This window comes from Saccopteryx leptura, chromosome 5 (assembly GCF_036850995.1).
Source record: "Saccopteryx leptura isolate mSacLep1 chromosome 5, mSacLep1_pri_phased_curated, whole genome shotgun sequence".
NCBI lineage: Eukaryota > Metazoa > Chordata > Mammalia > Chiroptera > Emballonuridae > Saccopteryx > Saccopteryx leptura.
In genome coordinates this window covers 105,099,520-105,124,330 of record NC_089507.1, presented here as the reverse complement: position 1 = coordinate 105,124,330, position 24,811 = coordinate 105,099,520, and the positions used below count along the sequence as shown (strand labels likewise).

Below are 24,811 nucleotides of genomic sequence, written 5' to 3'. Positions count from 1 at the left end.
CAAAAAGGAGAAGTTCCAGTTGTAAGATACATCCCAGGGATGTGATATACAACATGGTGACTATAGTTAATACTGTGTTATATATTTGAAAGTTGCTAAGAGAGTAGATCTTGAAAGTTCTCATCAAAAGAAAAACTTCCACTACTTATGATGATGGATGTTAAGTAAACTTACTGTACTGATCATTTCACAATATACACATATATCAAATTATGTTATAAGCTTTGGACAAAGTCATTGTTATATGTCAACCATATCTCAATAAAAAAGTTAAAGAGTATATAAGTTCCTAAAACAATGTTAGGTAGTGAAAGGTGCTACAAAGAAAACTATAACAAGTCAAGAGAGAGGGGAATGACATGGTCTAGGTGGAGAGAGGAGCTTTTAGACAGGACAATGGGAAGGGCTTCAATTAGCAAATGATTGTTGGAATAGGGAAGTGGGGAGCTTTCCAAGCACAGACTAGAGCAAGGAGAGGCATATTTTGTGTCATGTTCCACTGAAGGCACTGTACTCCTGCATTGAGTTAGAGGTTGTCGTTATTATGCTAAAGAGAAAAGTCAGGTAGACAGATAAATCCCTAATTTACCCAGATAATGAATGGTAGAGCTGACATTCAGTACTGAACATGTTTCATCAATTTTTATACCTATCCACATCATAGCTTTCATGATTTGCTAAAAATACTTCCTTATACCATTAAACTATTATAATTAAACTGTTGAGCTCATTCTCCATATGCTTCTTGCCTTGATGATATATTCTTCTAGCTGTCTAAGATAATTATTTATAAAACTGGTCACTGCTATTTGATCTGCCTTTGTATCTGCCTGCCTCTTTGATGGGAGAGCTCAAATTAAAATACAGCACATGGCATCTAGACTTGTAGGGAAAGAGTTTCAGTGAGTTTGAACTGTTTTCTAAAAATATAAATTATAGTAGGCTTGTGTCTTGAGTTACGTGGACACATTATGATGCCAATTTATGTACTGTTTATTTTCCTAAATAGAAGAATAACTTGACAAAGTTAAAAGTGGAGTTTATGTTGAGTTGCAGAATAGCTAAATGAATTGCCAAGAATTCTTTCAACTCTAATAATACACATCCGTAGTTTTCACATTCCTCATGGTCTCTTTCTAACTATGAGTACTTCTTCTTCCTCCAATCACCCAAGGAGCCGACTTCCTGTCCTCCTCAGGAGTTCACAGTTCATTAACACAAAACCAGTTTGTGCAGACATATGGTCAGTCTCACAGAACAGGAACATCAGCAATATTATTTTCAAAAGAGAATTTAAAGAACGCTCTCATGTTCATTCCACACCATAACCCCCCTCAACTGATACTGTGAGCAATGTGGGTGCTAATGGGCTCATTCATATTAATGGCACACTGATAGCTCTTACAGTCATTCAGAAATCAGGTGGGAATGGTTTACATACACCCTTTATTCCACTTTGGAATTCAGAAAGAGTAGTGAACAGCCAGCATGATGCCCCATATTCCTGAGTTCATTGTGGAACATAATTGTACACTTTACAGATATCCTGAAGTTCCAGGAAAAAAAGATTGTTTCAGCTCTCATGAACTATAATTATAAGCAAAAAAATTACTTTGTAAAAGAAAGAACCCCACATTCTATTATAATCATCACTTAAAATAAACATTATACTTAGTGAAATAAGTAAAGCAGGAAAAGCTAAAAACTATATGATTTCACACATAAGTGGGATATAAGACTGAGTGAGACTCATGGACATAGATAAAAGTGAAGTGGTTATTGGAGAGAAGAAGTGAGGTGGAGGGACTAAGGAGGGACAGATGCACAGTGATGGAAAGTGATTTGACTTTGGGTGATGGGCACATAACGCAACCAACAGTAAAAAAATGAACTTTTGAAGTTGGTTATTTTCTCAATATATTTAATGAGAAATTAATATTTTAGTTTTCTGTTCTGAAGCATAGTCATTTATTCTCTTTTGAATAATTTACAATGTTAAAACTAAAGTCAGTTAATTTTCGAAAAGGAGTTTTAGAAAAGTTGTGCATTAAAAAATTCAGCCTGACCAGGCAGTGGTGCAGTGGATAGAGCATCAGACTGGGATGCCGAGGACCCAAGTTCGAGACCCCAAAGTCGCCAGCTTGAGCGCGGGCTCATCTGGTTTGAGCAAAGCTCACCAGCTTGGACCCAAGGTCACTGGCTTGAGCCAGGGGTTACTTGGTCTGCTGAAGGCCCGCGGTCAAAGCACATATGAGAAAGCAATCAATGAATAACTAAGGTGTTGCAATGTGCAATGAAAAACTAATGATTGATGCTTCTCATCTCTCCGTTCCTGTCTGTCTGTCCCTGTCTATCCCTCTCTCTGACTCTTTCTCTGTCTCTGTAAAAAAAAAAAAAAAAAAAAAAATTTATGTCTGACACCTAAGCTGCAAGGTCAAAAGCAAACTCAAAGTTAAAGATGGGAAAATGATTCTCCAAGCAAATAATACCCAAAGAAAAGCAGGCATAGCCATATATATGACAATGCTGACCTCAAGACAACTGAAGTAACAAGACAAAGATGGACATTTCATAATAATAACGTGGACACTATATCAAGTAGACATAACACTTCTTAATATATAAGCACCGAATCAGGGAGCATTAAAATATGTTATATAAGACATTTAGAACTGACCTAAAAATAAAAACATAAAAACACAGTCATATATGCAGATCTCAACACACCATTGATGGCTTTAGATAGATCTTCCAAACAAAAAATTAATAAGAGATATTGGCCTTAAATGACACACTAGAACAAATGGACATAACAGACATTTATGGAACATTAGATTATACATTATTTCGGGTGTGCATGGAACATTCTCAAGGATAGACCATATCTTGAGCCACATGTATATCCAGTAACCACGGCTGCCATCAAAGCCGCCTGGCCAACACAGGTTCAGGTTTGATTTGGACCATGGTAATGAAGCAACAGAGCCAAAAACTGGTATTTCATTTTCCTTTAATCCTAGCTTGCACCCAGTGGGCGAAAAAATACACACAACGGGAAACACTTCCCTTTCCATTCAGGGCTCCCCAAGCCACTGACTCATCTGAGTTTTCCTAGAATCAAAGGCTTCCACCTCACCAGTGTTATTTACCTCTGTTCCCCATCTCCTTCTCCTCCACAAATGGGCTTCTCCTTCCCCCATTCTTCAATTTTGGCTGCCTCCTCCACGTGGCTTCCCTGCCTTGCTCCACCATGGGCTCTTCCTTTTACAAGCACATGATCACTCTCTCCAAAATGGCCTCCTAGCTCCTTCTTTTAAAACCTTTTGGTGCTAAAGCCATCCCCCAACACACATTAGCATAACTACACCCCTTCCAAACAAGAAAGGCATTCAGCAACCCCTCTTGGGCAGTGGCCATCTTTAACAGGGTGAGCAAAATATTTCTTACCTGCCTGACACCACATAACTAGCCTCCACAAATTCAAGAAGATTGAAATTTGCCAAGCATATTCTCTGAGCATAAGGCTTTGAGATGAGAATTCAACCACAAAAAGATAGTAAAGAAACCTATAAAAATGTGAAAATTAAAGAATATACTTCCAAAAAATGAGTAGGTCAAAGAAGAAATAAAAGCAGAGATCAAAAGATATATACAAACAAATGAGAATGACAACATGACAACAAAATTTCTGGGATGCAGTGAAAGCAGTAATAAGAGAGAAGTTTATATCAATACAGGTTTATATCAAGAAACAAGATCCCAGGTAAATAACCTAAAATTACATCTTAAAGAACTAGAAAAAGAAGAACAAAGGTGTTGGTCAAATAAGTTTGTAAAATATGATTTTTATGTTTGCTAGCTTATAGTTTGCATTGGAGGCTGGGCAAAGCCAGGTATATGTGGTCTATTAAATTGCAAATTACCTTCCTGCTCTGCTTGGGAAGGGCCATTGTTTTGCTAATGTTTGCTGGAGGAGATTTTTTCTTGCCAGAAAGTTTTGAAAAGAGAAAGAAGAAGACAGAGTGCTGAGAAAAAAGCCATGTTTGTAGAGTGAGAGCAGAGAGAATGCAGAGTGCTGAAGAAGAAGCCATGTTGGGAGGGAAAGAGAAGGTGTGCAGATGGGGAACCAGAGCTGAGTGGCTCTGGGAGCCCTACTGAAGCTTGTGGGAGCCTTTGATTCTAAGAGGAACTAGAGAAGATTCTCTTGGTTGTGGAACTAGAGAGAATGTGTCAGAGTTTCAAGAGCTCTGAATGAGAGGGAAGTGTTTTCCCTGTGTGTTTACTTGTTGGCTGGTGTGAGACTTTATTAAAGAAATGGCCCACCATTTTTTGACTCCACTGTTTCTTTACCCCCTGTCCAAATCCAGTGAGAACCTGCATGGTCGTGACAGTGGTGGCCCCTGGTCCTAAAAAAAGGCAACCCAAAGTCAACAGAAGAAAGGAAAAATTAGAGCAAAATTAAATGAAATATGTTGGGCAGATAAAATGTATTATGCTCACTTTGTTAAAGATGACACGAGGAGGCCATCGCCCAGGTGATATTAATGTGTCTTGAAGGTGGGCTAAAGGCAGGCAGAATCCTTGTAGCCTGGGGCTTGGTTTTGAGATTAAGCCTTTCCTACACTTTTTGATGTGGGGTGGTACAATCCAATCATGCCTCAGAAAGTGACTTTGTATTAGAGACTTCCCTATTTTGTATATTGGATTAAGGGTTTGGATTTCTACACTATAAAATAGGGACGGAGCGGGAGCTTGTGCTCTTGGTTCCCGGGATGATTAGCATGAGAGAGCAGAGCAGAGAGCAGAAGGAGGCCATGTGGAGTAGGCCAGGAGAAGCAGCCAAGATGGCGGAGTGCTGAGTGAGATGCCAGTTTGTGCAGAGTTTGTATCTGGGATAAGGAAGGAGATGGGGAACTGAGGAGAATAAGGCTGGTGAGCTAGAAACCTTTGATTCTAGGAAACTCGGATAAGTCAGTGGCTTTGTGAGCACTGAATGTGACTGGGTTTTGGAGCCCAGTGTGTATTTTTACTTGCCCGCCGGGTGCAAGCTAGGATTAAAGACTATGGCCCATCAGGTTTTGGCTCCGCTGTTTCTTTACCGACTGTCCGAATCCAATACGAACCTGCAAGGGCCAGGCTGCTGTGATAGTAGCCATGGCTGCTGGCTTTACAAAATAGAAAACAAAAAAACTAAAAAAAAATAATACAACAACAAGCTAGGTCTTTGAAAAGATCAATAAAATCAACAAATTCGCCCTGGCTGGTTGGCTCAGTGGTAGAGTGTTGGCCTGGCGTGCAGAAGTCCTGGGTTCGATTCCCGGCCAGGGCACACAGGAGAAGTGTCCATCTGCTTCTCCACCCCTCCCCCTCTCCTTCCTCTCTGTGTCTCTCTTCCCCTCCCGCAGCGAGGCTCCATTGGAGCAAAGATGGCCCGGGCACTGGGGATGGCTCCATGGCCTCTGCCTCAGGCACTGGAATGGCTCTGGTCACAATAGAGCGATGCCCCAAATGGGCAGAGCATCGCCTCCTGGTGGGCATGCTGGGTGGATCCCGGTTGGGCGCATGCGGGAGTCTGTCTGACTGCCTCCCCATTTCCAGCTTCAGAAAAAATACAAAAAAAAAAAAATCAACAAATTCTTGGCTAGACTCAGTAAGGAAAAAAGAAAAAGGACTCATATAAACAAAATCTGAAATGAAAGGAAAAATTACCACAGACATTATATACAAAGGATCATACTAGAGTATTATGAAAGATTATATGCCACCAAACTTAACAAATAGAAAAAATGGATAAGTTCCTAGAACTATACAACCTTACTAGCTTGAGTCACAAAGAACTGAAAAACCTAAATAGACCCATAAGCAGGGAGGAAGTAGAAATAACTATCAAAAACCTGCCAAAAAATAAAGGTCCAGGACCAGATGGCTACACTAGTGAATTCTACCAAACATTCCAAGAAGATCTGGCACCTATCTTCTCAAAGTCTTTCAAAAAATAGAAGAAGAAAAATATTCCCTAACATATTTTATGAGGACAACATAACTGTAGGGCCAGTAGTCGTGGCCATCATGGCCATGCACATGCAGCTTCTCATTAAATATGAGCAGACTATAAAGAAACAGTGGAGCCAAAAAATGATGGGCCATTCCTTTATTAAAGTCTTGCACTGGCCAATGAGCAACACACAGGGAAAACACTTCCCTTTCATTCATTCAGAGCTCCCAAAGCCCTGATACATTTTCTGGTTCCACAACCAGGAGAATGTTCTCTGGTTTCTCTTAGAATCAAAGGCCTCACCAGTCTCAGAGGAGTTCACAAAGCCTCTCACCTATGGTTCCCCATCTGCACACCTCTTCTTTCTCTGCACAAACTAGCTTCTTCCTCAGCACTCTGCATTCTCTCTTCTCTCACTCTGCAAACATGGCTTCTTTCTCTGCCTCTTTTCTTCTCTTTTCAAAAATGTTCTGGCATGAAAACCTCTCTTCCAACAAACATTAGCAAAACAATGGCCCTTCCCAAGAAGAGCAGGAAGGTAATTTGCAATTTCACAGACCACATACACCTGGCACTGCCCAGCCCCCAATGCAAACTGTAAATGAGCAAACATAAAAGTCATATTTCACAAACTTATTTGACCAACAATAACCCTGATATCAAAACCTGGCAAGGACAATACAAAACAAAGAAAACTACAGACCAATATCTCTAATGAATACAGATACAAAAATCCTTAACAAAATACTAGCAAATTGAATACAACAATATATTTTAAAAATTATACTAGGCCCTGGCCAGTTGTCTCAGTGGTAGAGCATTGCCTTGCATGTGAATTCCTGGGTTCAATTTAAGGTCAGGGCACACAGAAAAATTGCCCATCTGTTTTTCCAAACCTCCCCCTCTTGCTTCTCTCTCTCTCTTTCTCTTCCCCTCCTACAGCCATGGCTTGATTGGATTGAGTTGGTCCTGGGCACTGAGGATGGCTCCATGGCTTCTGCCTCAGGTGCTAAGAAGAGCTTGGTTGCTGAGCAATGTAGCAATGCCCCAGATGGGCAGAGCATCACCCCCTAGTGTGCTTGCCAGTGGAGTCTTGTTGGGGCACATGCAAGAGTCTGTCTCTGCCTCCCCTCCTCTCACTGAATTAAAAAAAAAATTGTATATCATGATCAAGGGGAATTCATTCCAGGAGCACAAGAATGGTTCAACATATGCAAATTGATCAACACAATGTACCACATCAACAAAACAAAGACAAAAATCATATGATTTTCTCAACAGATGCAGAAAAAGCATTCTTTAAGACACAACTTCCATTAATATTTAAAACATTCAATAAAATGGTTGTAGATGGAAATCACTTCAACATAATGAAGGTTGAATATAAAAATTCATCAGCCAATATCATATTATATGGTGAAAAACTGAAAGTTTTTCCTCTAAAATCAAGAACAAGACAAGACTCCCACTCTCTCCACTCTTATTCAACATAGTATTGGAAGTCTTTTCCAGAGAAATCAGGCAAGAGAAAGTAATAAAAGGCATCAATATCAGGAAAGAAGTAAAGTTATTATTTTGTGTAGATGGCATGATCCTGTAAATAGAAAACTCCAAAGACTCCACTGAAAAGCTTTTAGAAACAATAAACATATATAATAAAGTTTTAGGATACAAAATTAATATACAAAGACTGCTGCTTTCCCGTACACAACCAACGAAACTTCAGAAAATGACTTAAAAATACCTTTTCAATGCAACAACAACAAAAATACATAGGAATAAACTTAACAGATGATGTGAAAGACCAATATATGATGAAAAGTACAAAGCATTATTGAAAAAAATGGAAAGAGACACAATGAAATGGAAAATATTTCATGTTCATGGATTAGAAGAATCAGCACAGATAAAATGGCCATATTAACTAAATGCAACCTACATTAAAATCCTGGTGTCATTTTTAAAAGAAAGAGAACTAAAAAGCACCAGGTTTGTATGGAAACATAAAAAAGCCTGAATAGCCAAAGCAATTCTGAGACATAAGAATGAAGCTGGAAGTATCACATTACCTGACTCCAAATTATACTACAGCACTATAATAATTAAAACAGATGGCATTGACAGAAAAAGAGACATACAGACCAATGGAACAGAACCAAGAGCCCAGAAATAAAACACATATAGATGGACAAATAATTTTTAAAAAAAGGAGTAAAAAACAGTGGAGGAAAGAAAGCCTTTTTAATAAATGATGCTGAGAAAATTGAAAGGCTACATGCAAAAGAATGAAACTTGACTAGTTTGTCCCCCTGCACAAAAATTAATTCAAAATGGATCAAAGACCTAAATATAAGATCTGAAACAATAAATTACAAAGAAGAAAACATAGATACCGAACTTATGGACCTTCGCTGTAGAAAACATTTTATGAGTTTGACCCCAAAGATGAGGGAAGTAACGGCAACAATAAATGAATGGGACTACATCTAACTAAAAAGCTTCTGCACAGAAAAATAAACCAACAACAAAACAAAAAGGCAGCCAATGAAATGGGAGATGATATTAACAAACAACAGCTCTGCCTGACCAGTCAGTGGCGCAGTAGATGAGCATTGGCCTGAGGACCCAGGTTCGAATCCCAAGGTTGCGGGCTTGAGCATGGTTATAACAGCTTGAGTGTGAGGTCGCCAAATTAAGTGCAGGGTCACCAGCTTGAGTGTGGGATCACAAGACCCCATAGTTATTGGCTTGAGTCCAAAGGTCTCTGGCTTGAAACATAAGGGTGCTGGCTTGATCCCAAAGTCGCTGGCTTGAGAAAGGGGTCACTGGTTCAACTGGATTCACCCCCACCCCTGGCCAAGGCACATATGAGAAATCAATCAATGAATAATTAAGGTGCTGCAGCTAAGAGTTGATGCTTCCCATCTCTCCCTTTCTGAATTTTCTGGCATCAGAGCAAGGGCTGGAGGGGTAACTTTCTCCCAGACAGAGTCCTGGCAGAGGCTGTTGTTACTTTTCAGAGCCCTTCCCCCACAGAGCTAGAATGCAGTGCTATATCTGAGTCTCTGTCAACCAGGCTCACACTTTTGCCCAACTCTGGTGATTCCCTGAGATCTCACCCCTTCCAACTTGCAGGCCCACTAAAGCTGTTTCCATTAATTTTTTTTTATGCTTCAGACTTTCCTAAAATCTCTCAAACAAGCAGAATCTGGCCTCAGTGTGCCCCATACTCTTGCTAAGTGGCCCAGGCTTGGCACTAGCAGCAGCCAGCCTTGGTTTGTAGCTTGGCCTCTTCTGGGTACTTCCAAGCCCAGCACAAGCAACAGCCATCTGCAGCTCACTATGTAACTCACACCAGGTGTCCCTGGGAAGAGCACAGGCAATGGCTGACTTTGGCCTGTACCTCCCAGGAGGCCCAAGAGCTACAGTACCCAGTGGACAGCTTCAGACCATGTCAAAGAACCACCCAACTACCTCCACAAACAACAGACTCAAGGGTGGACTCAGCAGGCACCAGAGTCCTGCTGAAGTAAGTCCTCCCCCTTCATTGGGGTGAGCCATGCACAGCTGATCCAACATGGTGGTCACAGCCAGTCCTTGTAGCTGATCAGCCTAGGGGTAAATGCTTCACCTTGAGGTACCAATAGCAATCAGGGCCCAACCACAACAGGAGGGAGTACACAGCCTATATGAGGGTGGGTACACCTGAAGTGCCCAGCTTGTGTGAACAAGGAGACTGTGCCACTGGACTTTACAGAATATTATTACATTAGGCCACTCTTCCAAGCCCAGGAGACATAGCTGCCCTACTTAATACATAGAAACAAACATAGGTAGGCTGCCAAAGTGAGAAGACAAAGAACCATGTCCCAAATGAAACAAAAGAACAAAACTCCAGAAAAAGCACTAAACAGAATGAAGACAATCTACTAGAATCAGAATTCAAAAGACTGGTTATAAGGATGCTCAATGAATTTACGGGAAGAATAGATAAACTTACTGAGAACTTCAGCATAAAAAAGACATGGAAACTAGAGAAAAGAACCAGTCAGAAATGAAGGATACACTAACTAAGATGAAGAATAATTTATAAGGAATCAACAATTGAGTTGATGAAACCAAGAATCAAATCAGCAATTTTGACTAGAAGAAAGCAAAAAACACCCAATCAGAATAACAAAAACTCTGAAAAATGAAGGTATTATAAGGAACGTCTGGAACAACTGCAGGTGTACCAACATTTACATCATTGGGATGCCAGAGGAGAAGAGAGAAAGTAAGAAAGTGAAAATTTATAAGAATAAATAATGACAGAAAACTTTTTCTAACTTGGCAAAGGAAATAGATATACTAGTCCAGGAAGTGTAGAGAGTCCCAAACAAGATGAACCCAAAGAAGTCCACACCAAGACACCTCATAATTAAAATGCAAAAGCTTAAAGACAAAGAATCTTAAAAGCAGTGCCTGACCTGTGGTGGCGCAGTGGATAAAGCGTCGACCTGGAAATGCTGAGGTCGCCAGTTCGAAACCCTGGGCTTGCCTGGTCAAGGTACATATGGGAGTTGATGCTTCCAGCTCCTCCCCCCTTCTCTCTCTCTGTCTCTCCTCTCTCTCTCTCTCTCTCTCTCTCTGTGTCTTTCCCTCTCCTCTCTAAAATGAATAATAAAAAAAAAAGAATCTTAAAAGCGAAAAGGAGTTATCTATAAGGGAGCCCCCATTAGACTGTCAGCTGATTTCTCAACAGAAACTGTGCAGGCCAAAGGGATTGACAAGAAATATTCAAAGTGATAAAAAGGAAAAACTTACAGCCAAGACTACTCTACCCAGCAGTTATCATTTAGAATCTAAGTACAAGTAAAGAGCTTCCCAGAAAAGAAAATGCTAAAGTTGTTCATCAGCCCCAAACCAGCATTACATTAAATGTTAAAAGGTTTTCCTTAAGAAAAAGAAGGGGGGGGGGAGAAAAAGAAGGGGGAAAAAAGAACAAATATATGAACAATAAAATGGCATTTAATGAATACCTTTCAACAATTGAATCTAAAAACCAAAACAAACAAACAGAACAGAAACAGACTCATAGATACAGAGGACATTTTGATAGTTGCCAATGGGAAGGGGGTTGGGGAACTGGGTGAAAAAAGTGAAGGGATTGAGAAATACAAATGGGTTGTTACAGAATAGTCATGGGGATGTAAGGTACAGCACAGGAAATATGGTAAATAATATTCTAAAAACTATGGTGTCAGATGAATATGAGATTTATCAGGATGATCACTTAGTAAGTAATATGATGTTAATCACTGGGATGCACACCTGAAAGTAATACAATATTGTATGTCAACTGTAATTGAAAAGTAAAAGCTTTTGTAAAAAAAGAAAATGTGGCAATTTGTTAAAAGGGTAAATCTTATAAGTTTTTGTTTTAAAAAAATGGGGAGAAGGGAGTAAAGAGGGACAAATATACAGTGATGGAAAATGACTTGACTTTGGGTGTTGAGTATACAATGTAATCAACAATTCAAGTGCTATAGAGATGTTTACCTGAAAGCTATGTGCTCTGTTGATCAATGTCACCTTGTTAAATTTAATTTTCTAAGTAAAAATAAATTTTAAAAAAAAAGGACAGAAGAAATCTTTTGGATGTGATAGATATGTTTATTTCCTTGACTGTGGTGGTCATATCACAGGTGTATGCATATGTTCTAACTCACCAAACTGTATATATTCAAATGTGCAATTTTTTCATATATTAAGTATACCTTAAAACTAGAAAAAAAAGAACATAGCTTAAAAACCATGAAGCATTAATTAACATTTGAATTAAAAATAGATCTTCTTATTTAAAAAAACCCCACAGTGTATGAAGTAGAAAGTGTTTTTAAATATAAAAGGAGCATCTGGAATGAATGGATGATGACAATACTAAAATTAGCCAAGTAATAACCAAAAAAGTAAAATAATGTTTTAGGAAAAGCTGGAAAGACCAGATCTATTTCAAAAGCTCCTGGAAGAGGCACATGCTCAGCCTGTAAATTTTTCCTGTGATGATGTGCATTTCCTTTCCTCTCCTCTTACTTTAGTATGCCCTTGGGAATATCCTTGATAAGAAAGAAGTAATTATTTTTACATGTTTCTATGTAACTGTATTATGATTGAGACTGCCCCTACTAAACTGCATTTTGGTTTTAATTTCAGCACTTTAGGAGTTGTAGAAAGTCCTTTAAAGAACAAATGACAGGTGGTAAATTCCTGATCAAAGTGTCCTAGAGACTTTTTATAACAATATCCAAGGAATCCACATGTTGGCCAACCTATCGTTTAAAAAACTGTACAAGAAAGTCCTATTGGACATTCAGTTAGTGAATTGTGTTGGCTAGAGTACAAAATAAACTATTATCAGAGTTTCTCTTCGTGAATACTAGTATTTCATTGTCCCTGTGAGATTCAGTGTAACCAGAAATTCAATTTCCAAACTGACCTTACAAATGACAATAGAATTTTAGAGATTATCAAACTCCTGTTGGTTGCCCCAGCGAAAAGCATCCACTCAGGTGATCATGTTTTATCTCTTCCGTTCTCAATGGGACATTGCCTTTAAGAATGACATGTCTGGCTTCACTAGGAACATGTGGAAAACATGGAAACACATTACTACCACTTAGAAAATAGTTGAGAATTGGAGATTTTATTTCTTCAAACAAGCATGAGTCGTAAAACCCAATATAATAACTCCAAGGGACATTAGTTATCCCTTTGGATATTAGTATAGAATGTCGTTAATATTTGGGACAGGAAAATAGATTGAAATGTTTAATAACTTACTGGGAATGGATTTAGAAATAAATATAAACTGCATGTTGATCATTTTAAATTTAGAAGTATACAGAGAAAACAACAGAATATTCTGAATGGATTATTAAAATATATATTTTAATCATTCTAGGTAATGCTGATCCTGAAGGTCAAGGTTACTGCCAAGCAGGATTTAGTCTGGATTTTTATAAGGTGAAATCTTTTGGTCTTGGAGCTTCTAATATTTATCTTATCTATTTGATCTTTTTTCTTTTACCTTCTGCCTCTCATTCCTACTCCCACATTCCAGTAGCCACCACCAACAAAAGAAACTTTAGGTATGTATCTAGCCTCTTTTGGCAACTTCTTTACATTTTTGTTGTTGTTGTTCACTCTTTATTTCTGTTAAAGTAATCTGTGCATATGATGACCTATTAAATAGTACAAAAATACTTCTGATGAAAAACAAGTCTTTATTCCAACCGATTGGGATTATTGTTTTTAAATGAAAAAAAAAAATCTCAAAAAGTCCATAGAGATATGTGATTCTGAAAAGCTCGTAAGAATCTATAAATTATTTTATCTCTTTGTGTAATTGACACATTAGGTTTGACATGTGTTAAAATTTACATATTCTCCCATAAAATTAAAAACAGAGCTATCTAGTAAGACTATAGGAGACAAAGTTTCTATGGATTTAAATATAGTATTAATTTCATCAAAATCTTTGTCTTTATTTTTTTCCCCACTGAAAGTTAAGAATACAGGATATGAAAGGCGGGGCTGCACGTAGGAGAGAAAATTTGTATTAGCTAGTCTGGAGTTTTTGCTCTCTCTCCTAAGATGGGTGGGGTTGTAAATATATGCGGAAAAAATAGGCATTACTGTGGCCTTGAGATAAATAGAAACTGAATTTTCATTTTATTGCCAAGGCTCAAAAGACCATGTCTGCTAAATTGTATAGTAGTATTAAATATACAGATAAATTGCTTACCTACGGCAGGGCCAAAAACTGAAATTACATATTCTCAGGGGAGAGAATTCAACTCACCTAATTAACTCAAATTAAAAGTACCTAATATAACACACTAATTGAAAGCAAAAAAGGGAAAGAAAATGACTTGCATGACTCATATATAAAGTCCTCTTTAAAAATTGCTTTTTTTCAATGAACAACAAATTGTTAAAGCAATGCTTATAGACAATGGTTTATCACCCTTTAAAAATTATCTGTTTTTCTTTTCCAATTGTTGTTGGTGTTTCTGTTTTGTAGAATGGAGACCTTATTGTAGGAGGACCTGGAAGTTTCTATTGGCAAGGTATGTTCTGTTAGCAGAGAAGACATGCCCATTTGCTGTTACAGGTGGATAAAGCAGAGTAACATCAATATTGACTTTTTAAATTTTAATTTCATATCTATAATCATAGTTTCTCAGGTGAATGAAGTATTTCAGTTTGTACTGTGTAAAACTGTTGCAACTTAATTCATTTATTCACCAACTATTTACTGAGGTTGTGCCAGGTTTTGTGCTATATAGATGCTGGGGACACAAAGTAACATCAGACCTTGTTCCTGCCCTCACAGGGGTTATGTAGCTGGGGAAAGATGCAAGCATAATATGAATATTTATACGAGTACTAAGAAATCCCAGGCATGAGACTCTCTGTGAAGGAAAGGTGTATCAGATGGGGCCAGGAGAGCATAGGGGGCTGCCCAGGGTGACTGGATGCAGCTGTGTCATGTCCTCTGAACAATGGCTGTCAGAGAGCTGGAATACAACCTGTGCTCTGCTTGGTAGGAAAACCTGAATTCAGAGGGGATGACTTACGCTGATTCCTATAAAAATATTACACAGCAGGGATGACTTCTTCTGTTTCTTATGAAGTTGTTACACAGGTCAACTAATTTGGAAAAGATAACCCTGAAATGAGATCTGAACCCTGAGTAGGAAATAATTATGTGAAGAGAGGAGGGACTTGCAAAATTTCTCCTCTTGCAAAATAGTTGCTCTGATCCAAAATCTCCACTAAGACATTGGGTACATATCAACCCATCTAGCTAAGCCCACATGGCTGGAAAAGAAAACAATATCCTTGTATACTAGTGATAACTGAAGCCATGAGTGTGAACAAATTGCCTAATGAAAGATTACAGAGAATATAGACTGAGTTTTGGCTGTAAAATTTAGGATAAATATACAATAGAATCTGAGATAGTTGAAAAAATGAGTGAGGGGTTTTTGTTTTTGTTTTTCTTATTGTGAGAGAACTGACCATGTTTAAAAGGTACAGGAAAGATGAATTTATGATAAAATTTTATATAAAGTTGCTGTTAAGCCTAACTCATACATATACAACTATAAACATCAAATAATTAACATTTCAGTCCTTAAGAATTATTTTGCAAACTAAAAGCAATATAGTTTGTGCAGTGGATAGATATGAAATTAAAATTGTGTCCATTTAAAAAGATTGTCTTCTAATTGACTTGATTAATTTCACATAATTTGTTTCTTTCTTTAAATTGAAAAATGCCTGGTACAGATGATTTGCTGAAAATTAGCCATTTCAAGAGAATTAGAAACAATTAACTAAGATCATTTAAAATGTTATTCAGTTTTTGTTTGTTTGTTTTTTGTTTTTGTGTTTTTTGAAGTGAGAAGCAGGGAGGCAGAGAGACAGACTCCTGCATGTGCCCAAACGGGATCTACCCAGCATGCCCACCAGGGGGCGATGCTCTGCCCATCTGGGCATTACTCCAGTTGCAACCAGAGCCATTAAAGCGCCTCAGGTGGAGGACATGGAGCCATCCTCATCCCTGGGCCAACTTTTCTCCAAAGGAGCTTTGGCTGCAGGAGGGGAAGAGAGGGATAGAGAGAAAGGAGAGGGGGAAAGGTGAAGAAGCAGATAGTCGCTTCTCCTGTGTGCCCTGGCTGGGAATCGAACCCGGGAATTCCACATGCCAGGCTGACGCTCTACCACTGAGCCAATCAGCCAGGGCCTGTTATTCAATTTTAAGCTTACAATGTTTGCAGAAGCAGCTAGAAGAAACAATTAAAGGCAATTTGTACATGAAAAGAGAGAAAGGGGTATTTAGCTCTAACTAGAAAAAATTGGCAAATTCTACAGGCATTGTTCAGAAAGTCATATGTGAATACCATTGTTTTAATGTTAAGAACAGTCATTTCAGACACAGTCACTGGGAATATTTATAGCCTAGTTTGACTGTTTTATTCTTTTTGGACTTCAAACAAGACTGTGGGAATTAGGTGTGAATTCCCAAAGAATAATTTGGCTTTAAAATTAATACTAAATGTTAGTCTGTTCAAAACATTTTTTGGCCCTGGCCAGTTGACTCAGTGGTAAAGCTTCACTGGTGTGTGAATGTCTTGGGTTCAATTTCCAGTCAGGGCACACAGGAGAAGTTACCATCTGCTTCTTCACCCCTCCCTATCCCCTCTTCCACCACCCTGCACAACCATGGATCAACTGGCAAGTGAGTTGGCCCCTGGCACAGAGAATAGCTCCATGCCCTCTGCCTCAGGCACTAAAAATAGCTCGGCTGCAGAGCAACAGAGCAACGCCCCAGATAGGCAGAGCACCCTCCCATAGGGGACTTGCTGGGTGGATCCCAGTCATGGCACATGCAGGAGTCTGTCTCACTATCTCCCCTGCACTCATTCACTTAATAAATAAATAAACAAACAAGTAAATAAATAAATAGAAAGAAAGAAAGCATTCCTCCATTTTTCTCTGAAAGAATATGAGATCACATTTTTTCCCTGAGATGTTTGTAATAGATATGGGAAGGCATAAAAATTGCAGTGGAAAATTGTTGGCCATTTTTTGGATTTCTATCCATCCCAATAAAGGAGTATTTCAGACTTTTGATAATGACTTTATGTGGGAGAGATTAACAAAAATAGTAATTATATCAATGTTGGTATTCATGGATTTTTATTTTTTATTTTTGCTAAGATTCTGGATCTCACTGGAACTAGCTGCTTCCCACTGCCATAATATTATGCTCTATGTATAAATTTTGGTATAAAAAGTAAATGGATCAATAGTTTTGTATTTTTTTCCTTTCAGGTTGCTATGTTTCACAATCTCTTAATCAAATGATTTAGTTTTAAAACATCTGTGTTTTGTGAGAACACAGCCTATTTAGAATGCCAAAGGAGACCTTTATTGTAATGCCAAATACCATAATAGCAAAACCGCCAAGTGACCTTAGAGAATACACTTAAACTCTTTGAGCCTCAGTTTCCTCATAAGTAAGAAGTTATAATTTGGCTAGATGGTATCAAAGCTAGATGATGTTTCTTCCAGCTAGAATATTCTAGAATAAATATTTAATCACACAAATTCTGTTTACAGGTGTCTTCACTCTTAGATGTTTTTGCCATTTGAAGGTAGAGAGACTATGTGTGGTGAAGGAAGGCAGATAAAATGTATAGCTCAGGAGTCGGGAACCTTTTTGGCTGAGAGAGCCATGAACGCCACATATTTTAAAATGTAATTCCGTGAGAGCCATACAACAAGTCATGTATGTTACGCATTATCCAGTAAAAATTTGGTGTTGTCCCGGAGGACAGCTGTGGCTCTAGCCACCTGCAACCATAAACATGAGCGGTAGGAAATGAATGAATTGTAATACATGAGAATGTTTTATATTTTTAACGTTATTATTTTTTTTAATTAAAGATTTGTCTGTGAGCCAGATGCAGCCATCAAAAGAGCCACATATGCCTCATGAGCCATAGGTTCCCGACCCCTGGTATAGCTCATCTTTGGTCCTTCCATAAGAATGGAACACTTTCCCAGCTTTAACCAACTTCAACTTGCAGTTCTATTGCCAGGCAAGAATAGTCACCATTGAAAATGCAAGCAGTTCCATGACCATTTCTAAAGGAGTATGCATTGTTCAGATGTTCAGACATTCATTCAGTTAATTTATTAATTTGTTTGGATGCAGGCCAGGTGATCACTGCCAGTATTGCAGACATCATTGCAAATTACTCATTCAAGGATATTCTAAGGAAACTGGCTCGAGAGAAGCAGACGGAAGTAGCTCCAGCTTCCTATGATGATAGTTACCTTGGTGAGATCCATTGCTCAAAATACCTTTGTTTCCTCCAAAGACAAACATATTAAATGGCAGACACATTTATTCCTCAGTCACCTGATATTGTTGGGCATCTTATACAAGTTTTTTTTTCTTATTAGCTTAAATGGACTTTTAAGTTTCTTTTCATTCACCCATGATATATGTATAACGTACATAATTTGATAGCTATTTCATAGGCTTCATAACAGCCTCTGGTTTTGCCTGTAGTAGGTACTATATATTATTGAGGTGGCCCAGTACTACATGTGGGCAGTTTTTAATGCAACAGTAAGAGACTTTCCAGTTGCTAGAATGTTTGAAAATTCTGTGCAAACCATATCATGTCTTTAACCACTATTGTTTCCCACCTGTGGTTGGCATTTTGATTGATGGATGCATTTTTAAAAAGAGTTATGTTTGTATTCTCACCTCGCTTTTTAGAGCTAAGTGCAGTTTGTGGAAAACCATCATTAAATGATTTAAGAAGTAGACCTTGTTGGTGATCAGAAATAGCAATACCTGAGCATGAGGGATACCTTTCAGAGCATCATGTCTGATAATGATGAATCAGTGACTCTAAAATGCAAGGTCATCGTTTACACTTCAGTGTGGGCAAGGAAGCATTCCTGCTTTAGAAAGTGACATCTGATTCTGTGTTGCCACACTCAGAAATATAAAGCTTCCAGGATTTGGTACAAAAGTGTTCATATTGGTATGATTAATTTTCCCTTTCATAGAACCTTAAACTTTTATGTTACAACGTTTGTTGAGATTTCTGTACAAAGCAGTAGTATGGCAGTTCTGTCATTTTTAAATTTTTCTAGATATATAGCTCACTGATTTGTGAAGACTTAAAACATGTAATTGGTTGTTTTTTTCTTTAAAACAGGATATTCAGTTGCTGCTGGGGAATTTACAGGAGATGCTCAACAAGGTGAGAGACGTTGTTGAATGTAAGTCATTCATAAAGCATGGGTGACAGGTAAAAGTGGCCTAACAAGACCTTTTACAAATGTAATTTTTTTTTTTTTTTTTTTTTTGCTACACAAAATGTGTATGAATGGCCTGACCAGGTGGTGGCGCATTGGATATAGAGCATTGGACAGGGATGCAGAGGACCCCGGTTCAACACCCCGAGGTTGCCAGCTTGAGCGTGGGCTCATCTGGTTTGAGCAAAGCTCACAAGCTTGGACCCAGTAGGCTTGAGCAAGGGGTTACTTGGTCTGCTGTAGTCCCCCAGTCAAGGCACATATGAGAAAGCAATCAATGAATAACTAAGGTGTTGCAATGAAAAACTAATGATTGATGCTTCTCATTTCTTTCCATGCCTGTCTGTCTGTCCCTATCTATCCCTCTCTCTGACCCTCTCTCTGTCTCTGTAAAAAAAAAAAAGTGTATGAATGAAATCCCAGAATGTATATGATATTTTGTAGGAAAAAAAATACACTTTGTCACAGATTTTTAAGTCTTAAAAAATTTCATATGAATTAATATCAAGCTTTATGTAATCTAGTTAAGCAATACAATAATTAGTCCAATTGTCCCATGTTATGAATAAAAAAAAATACAGATGATTAAATAACTTAGACAAAAGCCATTCTGTTAGTGACACATCAGATGTGAGGAATCAAGAGGCCTCATTTTAATTCCTGGGATCTCATACTGGACATGTTCAAACTAAGCTCCCACCCGGCAACAACCCACCCCCTCTGCATTGTTTCCCTCTCCTCTTTGGACATGGCCAAACCCAAAATAACAGAACAAACTAATCCTACCTCACATAGCCACCACTGCTTGTACCTCAAGATCTTTTCAATTGTTCCCTCTGATTAGCACATACTTCTCCTAGATCTCTATATTTCCTTCCCCACTTTCTTTAGTCTTTGCTCAATTGACACCTTCTAAGTTGGTCCCTGACTACCCAATATATCACAAGTCCTTCCTTATTCCAACTTCAGCTCAGTTTTCTCCTTATACTTATCTGATTTTTTTTTTAATTTTTTAATTTTTTTTTATTATTAAATTTAATGCAGTGACATTGATAAATCAGGATACATATGTAGAGAGAAAACTTCTCCAGATTGTTTTGACATTTGATTATACTGCATACCCCTCACCCAAAGTCAAATTGTCTTCCATCACTTTCTATCTGGTTGTCTTTGTGCCCCTACCCTCCCCCCCCTCTCTCTTCCCTCACCCCATCCCCCCCAACTGCCCCCCATTACCATCACATTCTTGGCCATGTCTCTGAGTCTCATTTTTATGTCCCATCGATGTATGGATTCATATAGTTCTTAGTTTTTTCTGATTTACTTATTTCACTCTGTATAATGTTATCAAGGTCCATCCATGTTATTGTAAATGATCCGATGTCATCATTTCGTATGGCTGAGTAGTATTCCATAGTATATATGTACCAAAGCTTTTTAATCCACTCGTCCTCTGATGGACACTTGGGTTGTTTCCAGATCTTTGCTATTGTGAATAATGCTGCCACAAACATGGGGGTGCATTTCTCCTTTTGGAGGAGTTCTATGGTGCTCTTGAGGTACATTCCTAAAAGTGGGATAGCTGGGTCAAAAGGCAGTTCGATTTTCAATTTTTTGAGAAATCTCCATACTGTTTTCCACAGAGGCTATACCAATCTGCATTCCCACCAGCAGTACAGGAGGGTTCCCTTTTCTCCACATCCTCGCCAGCACTTATTCTGTGTTGTTTTGTTGATGAGCACCATTCTGACTGGTGTGAGGTGATATTTTATTGTGGTTTTAATTTGCATTTCTCTAATGATAGTGATGTTGAGCATTTTTTCATATGCCTATTGGCTATCTGTATGTCCTCTTTGGAGAAGTGTCTATTTATTTCTTTTTCCCATTTTTTGATTGGATTGTTTGTCTTCCTGGTGTTGAGATTTACAAGTTCTTTATAAATTTTGGTTAATTAATCCCTTATCAGATGTATTGTCAAATATGTTCTCCCATTGTGTAGTTTGTCTTTTTATTCTGTTCTTATTGTCTTTAGCTATACAAAAGCTTTTTTAGTTTGATAAAGTGCCATTTGTTTTTCCTGTCTTTTATTTCACTTCCCTGAGGAGATAAATTGGCAAATATATTGCTCCGAGAAAGGGTGGATAGCTTACTGCCTATGTTTTCTTCTAAGATGCTTATGGTTTCATGGTTTTCATTTAAGTTTTATCCGTTTTGAGTTTATTTGTGTGAATGGTGTAAGTTGGTGGTCTAGTTTAATTTTTTTGCAGGTAGCTGTCCAATTTTCCCAACACCATTTATTGAAGAGGCTGTCTTTACTCCATTGTATTTCCTTACCTCCTTTGTAAAATATCAGTTGTCCATAGAGCAGTGGGTTTATTTCTGGGTTCTCTGTTCTGTTCCATTGATCTATGTGCCTGTTCTTATGCCAGTACCATGCTGTTTTGAGTACAATGGCCTTATAATATAACTTGATATCCGGAAGTGTGATACCTCCCGCTTTATTCTTCCTTTTCAAGATTGCTGAGGCTATTCGTGTTATCTTTTGGTTCCATATAAATTTTTGGAATATGTGATGTATATCTTTGAAGCATGTCATTGGTATTTTAATTGGTATTGCTTTGAATTTATAGATTGCTTTGGGTTATATAGACATTTTAATGATGTTTATTCTTCCTAACCATGAGCATGGTATATGCTTCCACTTGTTTTTATCTTCCTTGATTTCTTTTATCAATGTTTTATAATTTTCCGAGTACAAGTCTTTAGTCTCCTTGGTTAAATTTACTCCTAGGTACTTTATTTTTTTGGTTGTAATAGTGAAAGGGATTGTTTTCTTACTTTCTCTTTCTGTCAGTTCATTGTTGGCGTATAAAAATGCCTCTGATTTCGAGTATTAATTTTATATCCTGCCACTTTGCTGAATTCATTTATCAGGTTCAGTAGTTTTTTGACTGAAAATTTAGGGTTTTCTATATACAATATCTTATCATCTGCAAATAATGATAGTTTTACTTCTTCTTTTCTGACTTGAATGCCTTTTATTTCTTCTTCGTGTCTGATTGCTGTGGCTAGGACTTCCAGGATTATGTTGAATAAGAGTGGTGAAAAGGGGCACCCCTGCCTTGTACCTGATCTTAAGGGGGTTGCTTTTAATTTTTGCCCATTGAGTATGATGTTGGCTGTGGGTTTGTCATAGATGGCTTTTATCACGTTGAGTGATGTTCCCTGTATTCCCACTTTGCTGAGAGTTTTGATCATGAACGGGTGCTGGATTTTATCAAATGCTTTTTCTGCATCTATTGAAATTATCATGTAGTTTTTCTCCTTCCTTTTGTTTATGTGATGAATCACATCGATTGATTTGTGAATATTGTACCAGCCTTGCCTCCCCAGAATAAATCCCACTTGATCATGGTGTATGATTTTTTCCATATATTGTTGGATCTGGTTTGCTAATGTTTTGTTGAGGATTTTAGCATCTATATTTATCAGAGATATTGGCCTATAATTTTCTTTCTTTACATTGTCATTGCCTGGTTTTGGAATCAGAATTATGCTCGCCTCATAAAAGGAGCTTGGAAGTATTCCTTCCTCTTGAATTTTTTGAAATAGCTTGAGGAGGATAAGAGTTAGTTCTTCTTTGAATATTTAGTAGAATTCACTTGTGAAGCCATCAGGCCCTGGACTTTTCTTGGTTGGGAGTTTTTTGATAACTGTTTCAATCTCATTTGGTGTAATCGGTCTGTTTAGGTTTTCTGATTCTTCCAGATTGATTTTTGGAAGATTGTATGATTTGAGGAATTTGTCCATTTCATCTAGGTTGTCTAGCTTTTTGGCATACAGTTCTTCATAGTATTTTCTTACAATATTTTGGATTTCTGTTGTGTCAGTTGTTATTTCTCCACTATCATTTCTAATTTTATTTATTTGAGTCCTCTCTCTTTTTTTCTTGGTGAGTCTAGTTAAAGGTTTATCAATCTTGTTAACCTTTTCAAAGAACCAGCTCCTAGTTTCATTGATCCTCTGTATTGTTTATTTCGCCTCTATGTCATTTATTTTTGCTCTGATCTTTATTATTTCCTTCCTTCTACAACCTTTGGGCTTTACTTGCTGTTCTTTTTCTACTTCTTTTAGATGCACGGTTAAATTGTTTATTTGAGCTTTTTCTAGTTTCTTAAAGTGTGCCTGTAGTGCTATGAACTTTCCTCTCAGTACTGCTTTTGCTGTGTCCCATAGATTTTGAGTTGTATGCTCATTGTCATTTTTTTCTAGGAATTTTTTTTATTTCTTCTTTGATCTCATTCTTAATCCATTCATTACTTAACAACCTGCTATTTAGTTTCCATGTGTTTGAGAGTTTTTGAGCTTTTCTGTTGTGGTTCATTTCTAGTTTCATGCCATTGTGATCAGAGAAAGTGCTTTATATGATTTCAATCTTCTTAAATTTGCTGAGACCACTTTATGCCCTAATATGTGGTCTATCCTAGAGAATGTACCATGAGCACTTGAAAAGAATGTATATTCTGCTGCTTTAGGGTAAAAGGTTCTGAAGATATCTATTAAATCGAGTTGATTTAGTGTGTCCTTTAAGTCTGCTGTTTCTTTGTTAATTTTATTTCTTGAGGATCTATCTAGTAATGTTAGTGGGGTATTAAAATCCCCTACTATTATAGTATTGCTGTTGATCTCACCCTTTAAATCCATCAAAGTCTGCTTTATATATTTAGGTGCTCCCATATTAGGTGCGTAGATATTTATAACTGTTATATCTTCCTCTTGGATTGCTCCCTTTATCATTATGTAGTGACCTTCTTTATCTCTTACTATAGTCTTTGTTTTAAAGTCCATTTTGTCTGATATAAGTATTGCTACCCCAGTTTTTCTTTCATTTCTATTTGCGTGAAATATTTTTTTCCATCCTTTTACCTTCATTCTATGTGCATCTTTTCTTTTAAGGTGTGTCTCTTGTAGACAGCATATGTATGGGTCCTGTTTTCTTATCCAAGCAGCTACCCTATGTCTTTTGATCGGATCATTTAATCCATTTACATTTAAGTTTATTATTGATATGTAATTGTTTATTGCCATTTTATTCTTTAAAACTGTATTTCTCTTATGCTATATTCTTATTTTTTAATAATTTTATTTTTTTAATGGGGTGACATCAATAAATCAGCATACATATATTCAAAGATAACATGTCCAGGTTATCTTGTCTTTCAATTATGTTGCATACACATCACCCAAAGTCAGATTGTCCTCTGTCACCTTCTATCTAGTTTTCTTTGTGCCCCTCCCCCTCCCCCTTTCCCTCTCCCTCTCCCTCTCCCCCCTCCCCCCATAACCACCACACTCTTATCAATGTCTCTTAGTCTCACTTTTATGTCCCACCTACATATGGAATAATGCAGTTCCTGTTTTTTTCTGATTTACTTATTTCACTTTGTATAATGTTATCAAGATCCCACCATTTTACTGTAAATGATCCAATGTCATCATTTCTTATGGCTGGTAGTATTCCATAGTGTATATGTGCCACATCTTCTTTATCCAGTCATCTATTGACGGGCTTTTTGGTTGTTTCCATGTCCTGGCCACTGTGAACAATGCTGCAATAAACATGGGGCTACATGTGTCTTTATGCATCAATGTTTCTGAGTTTTGGGGGTATATATCCAGTAGAGGGATTGCTGGGGCATAAAGTAGTTCTATTTTCAGTTTTTTGAGGAACCACCATACTTTCTTTCATAATGGTTGTACTACTTTACATTCCCACCAACAGTGGATGAGCGTTCCTTTTTCTCCACAGCCTCTCCAACATTTGCTATTACCTGTCTTGTTAATACTATCTAATCTAACAGGTGTGAGGTGGTATCTCATTGCAGTTTTGATTTGCATTTCTCTAATAACTAAAGAAGATGAGCA

General features: G+C 37.7%; 1 protein-coding gene across 1 annotated transcript in view; it reads left to right on the top strand.

Moving 5' to 3' along the window:
- The window catches only part of ITGA8 (integrin subunit alpha 8), a 248,220-nt gene that overhangs the window by 73,500 nt on the left and 149,909 nt on the right, over nucleotides 1-24,811 (top strand). Inside the window, exons 5-8 of the mRNA XM_066385213.1 lie at nucleotides 12,939-13,000; nucleotides 14,061-14,106; nucleotides 17,766-17,891; nucleotides 18,787-18,831. Of these exons, the coding sequence (XP_066241310.1) occupies nucleotides 12,939-13,000; nucleotides 14,061-14,106; nucleotides 17,766-17,891; nucleotides 18,787-18,831 (279 nt within the window). The remainder of the gene's footprint in view (nucleotides 1-12,938; nucleotides 13,001-14,060; nucleotides 14,107-17,765; nucleotides 17,892-18,786; nucleotides 18,832-24,811) is intronic.